At 49.2% G+C, this 3,585-nt stretch overlaps 1 protein-coding gene across 2 annotated transcripts; it reads left to right on the top strand.

Annotated features, from left to right (window-relative positions):
* Nucleotides 1–1,917: 1,917 nt before the first annotated feature.
* Nucleotides 1,918–3,350, top strand: LOC120703376 (thaumatin-like protein 1b). 2 transcript variants are annotated; one of them, XM_039987423.1, is made up of 3 exons: nt 1,918–2,066; nt 2,183–2,906; nt 2,986–3,350. In XM_039987423.1, the coding sequence occupies exons 1-3, from the start codon at nt 2,003–2,005 to the stop codon at nt 3,128–3,130; spliced, it is 933 nt and encodes a 310-aa protein (XP_039843357.1). In that variant the 5' UTR covers nt 1,918–2,002; the 3' UTR covers nt 3,131–3,350. The 2 variants fall into 2 exon arrangements, with proteins under 2 accessions (XP_039843357.1, XP_039843356.1); XM_039987422.1 differs by having other exon boundaries at nt 1,918–2,087.
* The last annotated feature ends 235 nt before the right edge of the window (nt 3,351–3,585 follow it).

The following is a 3,585-nucleotide window of genomic DNA, read 5'->3' as shown; positions in this document are numbered from 1 at the left end:
GTAACCTATCGCGGGGAGGCCGGAAATTGTGTACTTTGATTATCTGAAGTAAGTTTTCAGTTTTGTGCTCCGCTATGTATTTTCTCAACAAGAGCTATAGGCTGGGAAAACAATTGTGGAGTTCCCTTTTTGTTCATTTTCAAAAATAACAGCATTGCCGGCTTCTAGAAAATAATTGTGAGTGTGCGTGCATTGTGAGTGTCTGCGTTGTACTGTGTCATCTCAAAAAAAAGAAAATAATTGTGACGGTGTTACCTGCCCCCTAGAAATGAATTTACAGAATTATCCATTGCTGCAAATACCCATTTATAGCTGCAAAAAGCAAGAGCGCGTACCACACCTGCTTACTTGCTCCTACAAATGGTATTTTACACGCCTCTAAAATTTACTTTTGTAGTATGCTAAAAAACTCATATTTGTAGTAGTGGAAAATAGGGGTGCCAATGAGTGACCCTTAGGGACACCTCCAACTCTCTTTAGTTCAAAAATTTAATCTACTTCTCCAAAATGGAGTTCCATTTTAGAAAACTAATACAATATTTTGAACTAAAGAGAGTACGATAACGTTACGGTACTACTGCATCCGCTCCTGCAAATGGAATTTTACCCTCCCATAAAACTCATTTTTGTAGTAGTGGAAAAAGATTGAGGCTTTTTGCTATAGTACCGTAACGTATTGTGGGGAGGCAGGAAATTGCATACTTTGATTATCTAATGTAAGAGCATCTCCAATAGTTTTAATTCTTTTCTTCACAAATCTTGTTGTTTGCCAACTCCGCGGGAAACTTTCATGGCTGGCAGACAAGAGCTTCTTACAAGTAAGATTGCTAGCGATGTAGGCCACGAAAGAGCTTGAAATTTGGGGGAAAAGAAAGATGACGACGACTGTGGCGGCCGGAGTTGGTGTGGGAAGAAGTGGCGGCAGTCCGATTTGTGTCGAAGCAGGCCTGGTGACGATGCAGGGGCTCGGGCGGGATGGGAGATGCAGTGGGTGTTGGTGGCTTCGGCTCCCTTAGCGATGTGGGTGTGCATGGTGATAGGGAGCAGCAGGGTGTCTTGGAGGATTGATTCTCACGTTGCAAAGGGGATCGGCGCGAGCGGCACCTGTGTGCGGGGAAGAAGACCGCGATGAAAAAACTCCGATCGAGAGGAGCGATCGGGTTCGTATATTTATGCACAAATAAAGCTAATTTGCCAATTGTTAGTAGAAGGGAAACTAAGATGGGGAACTATTGTAGAGAATTTTTTTCCTTTTTTTTCAGAAAAACATGGATGGGGAAGAGAGATGAGGAACTATGGGAGATGCTCTAATTTATCAGTTTTGTGCTTCCCAATGTATTTTTCTGTAACAATACAAAGTGCACCACTACTGTCTGCGCTGTTATTTTTGAAAAATGAACAAAAAGGGGAACTCCACAATTGTTTTCCCGGCCTATAGCTCATATTGAGAAAATGTTGATACTGACAAACATGGCAAGCGTTTTGGGAACATATGCACAGCTAGCTAGTTCAACTTTTGAGATGCATGCAGTTTGAGTTTTCTCGAAAATATAGCTGATTATTTCTTATAGTTATTACAAATTTTAATATGTTTCCTGGTGACAGGGAAAAGGGACCGACAAAGTTTATCAGGGGCTAAATTGTCATGCATCCTGAAATCACGAGGTGTGTATTGCGCGAATAGTATAATATATATACTGCAGATCGTCTCACACTAAACTTTGGTCTGTTTTTTTTTTTGTTAACAAATTAAAGTAGCAGCACATGGAAATAGGAAAGGCGTCTAGTCAAAATCACGGAAAAGCCACAGCACTTGCCGCGCAGCTGCAGCTTTGCTGCCAGTCACAAGTCACCACGTAGGCACTGAGCATATGAGTAGGGGATGTCATTATATAGCACGGTAGCTCAGCACTCGCCATTGCCAACAAGAAGTTCGCATGCTTCTCATCATTTGCCTCTCATTAACATCGTTGGCATCTGGGCAGCAATTAGTTGAGCTGCAATGTTGGGGCAAGAACACCGACCTCCCATTGTCCTACTCCTCATCCTCATCGTTTCCGTTAGCGGTGAGCTGCCAGTCCATGAAGGCACGCGCGCGCCCGTCTGAGTGAAGCTCTCTGTTTTCTTAATGCTTCCTTCTTGCGCGAACTGATAATCTTTTTGTATGGTACAAATTGATCAGGTGTTTCCTCCAGAACATTGACCATTGCGAACCATTGCGGGCACACTGTGTGGCCAGGGATCCTGTCCAGCTCGGGCTCGCCACCGCTAGAAACCACCGGCTTCGCCCTCGAGCCGGGCCAGTCTCGGTCGCTGCCGGCGCCGCACGGATGGTCGGGACGCCTCTGGGGCCGCACGCACTGCGCCGCCGACTCGGCCGGCAAGTTCGCCTGCGCCACCGGCAACTGCGGCTCCGGGCGGCTGGACTGCGCTGGCCACGGAGCCAAACCGCCGGCCACCCTGGCGGAGTTCACGTTCGACGGCCACGGCGGCATGGACTTCTACGACGTGAGCCTCGTGGACGGGTACAACCTGCCGATGCTCGTGGTGCCGCACCACGCGCACGGCGCGGCCGCGGGGCCCAACTGCGCGGTGACGGGATGCGCCATGGACCTGAACGCCGCGTGCCCCGCCGAGCTGCGGGTGGGGATGGGATCCGACGCCGCCGGCGGCCGCGCCGTGGCGTGCAGGAGCGCGTGCGAGGCGTTCGGGTCGGCGGAGCACTGCTGCCATGGGGAGCACGGGAACCCCAACACGTGCTGGCCCACGGCGTACTCGCAGTTCTTCAAGAAGTCGTGCCCGCGGGCCTACAGCTACGCGTACGACGACGCCACCTCCACCTTCACTTGCGGCGGCGGCGGCGGCGGCGTATCATACTCGATCACCTTCTGCCCAAGCACAACCAGGTTGGCTTTTTTTTTCAGACAAAAAGTATGTAGCATACTAGCATCAATTCTCAAGCGTTGTGCTTTCATTCAATTGCAGCGTGAAATCAGTGGGAACAGATGCGGCGTCTGTCGGCGGCGGGCGAGTAGGGTCGTCGTCGTCGCCGCGAGCGGTGCCGCGGCTTGGATACGGCGGCCTTGTTCTCCACGGTGTCGCGATAGTGGCGCTCGCGCGTGTCTTTTGAGTTTTGACAACTATCAACGGGTGATCAACAATCAAAACCATGCATGGACGCCGCGCACACGGGAAAAATAATAATGACTGGAAAATATACAAGCTATATGTTGAAAAATGATGTTTGGATGAAATTTGTTATGATCTTTTATTTACTCTTTGTGGCTGGATGCGAAATTTCAGAGATGTGTCTCTTTTCAAATTCAGAACAATTGCAAAACCTGAACCAATTAGTTGGAACGGTGTGCATACGTGCGGATGTTATCAGCACTTTATTCAGATATAGTTTGGCATGGTTGTTTTTCCCCTTACCCGAACAGCAAGCTTACCGGGGAAAATTAAGGGTCTGCTTGGTTTGGAGCCACACCACGCCACAACTGTGGCTGCCACGTGCATAAAGCTGCTACTTGGTTCCCTGCCCAGACACTGTTTCGCAGGGCAAATCTCGCCACAGACTGTGGCGGC

The sequence above is a fragment of the Panicum virgatum genome, chromosome 4K (genome assembly GCF_016808335.1).
Source record: "Panicum virgatum strain AP13 chromosome 4K, P.virgatum_v5, whole genome shotgun sequence".
NCBI classification, from domain to species: Eukaryota; Viridiplantae; Streptophyta; class Magnoliopsida; order Poales; family Poaceae; genus Panicum; species Panicum virgatum.
The sequence above is the reverse complement of the archived record's forward strand: the minus strand, read 5'-3'. Positions and strand labels throughout refer to the sequence as shown.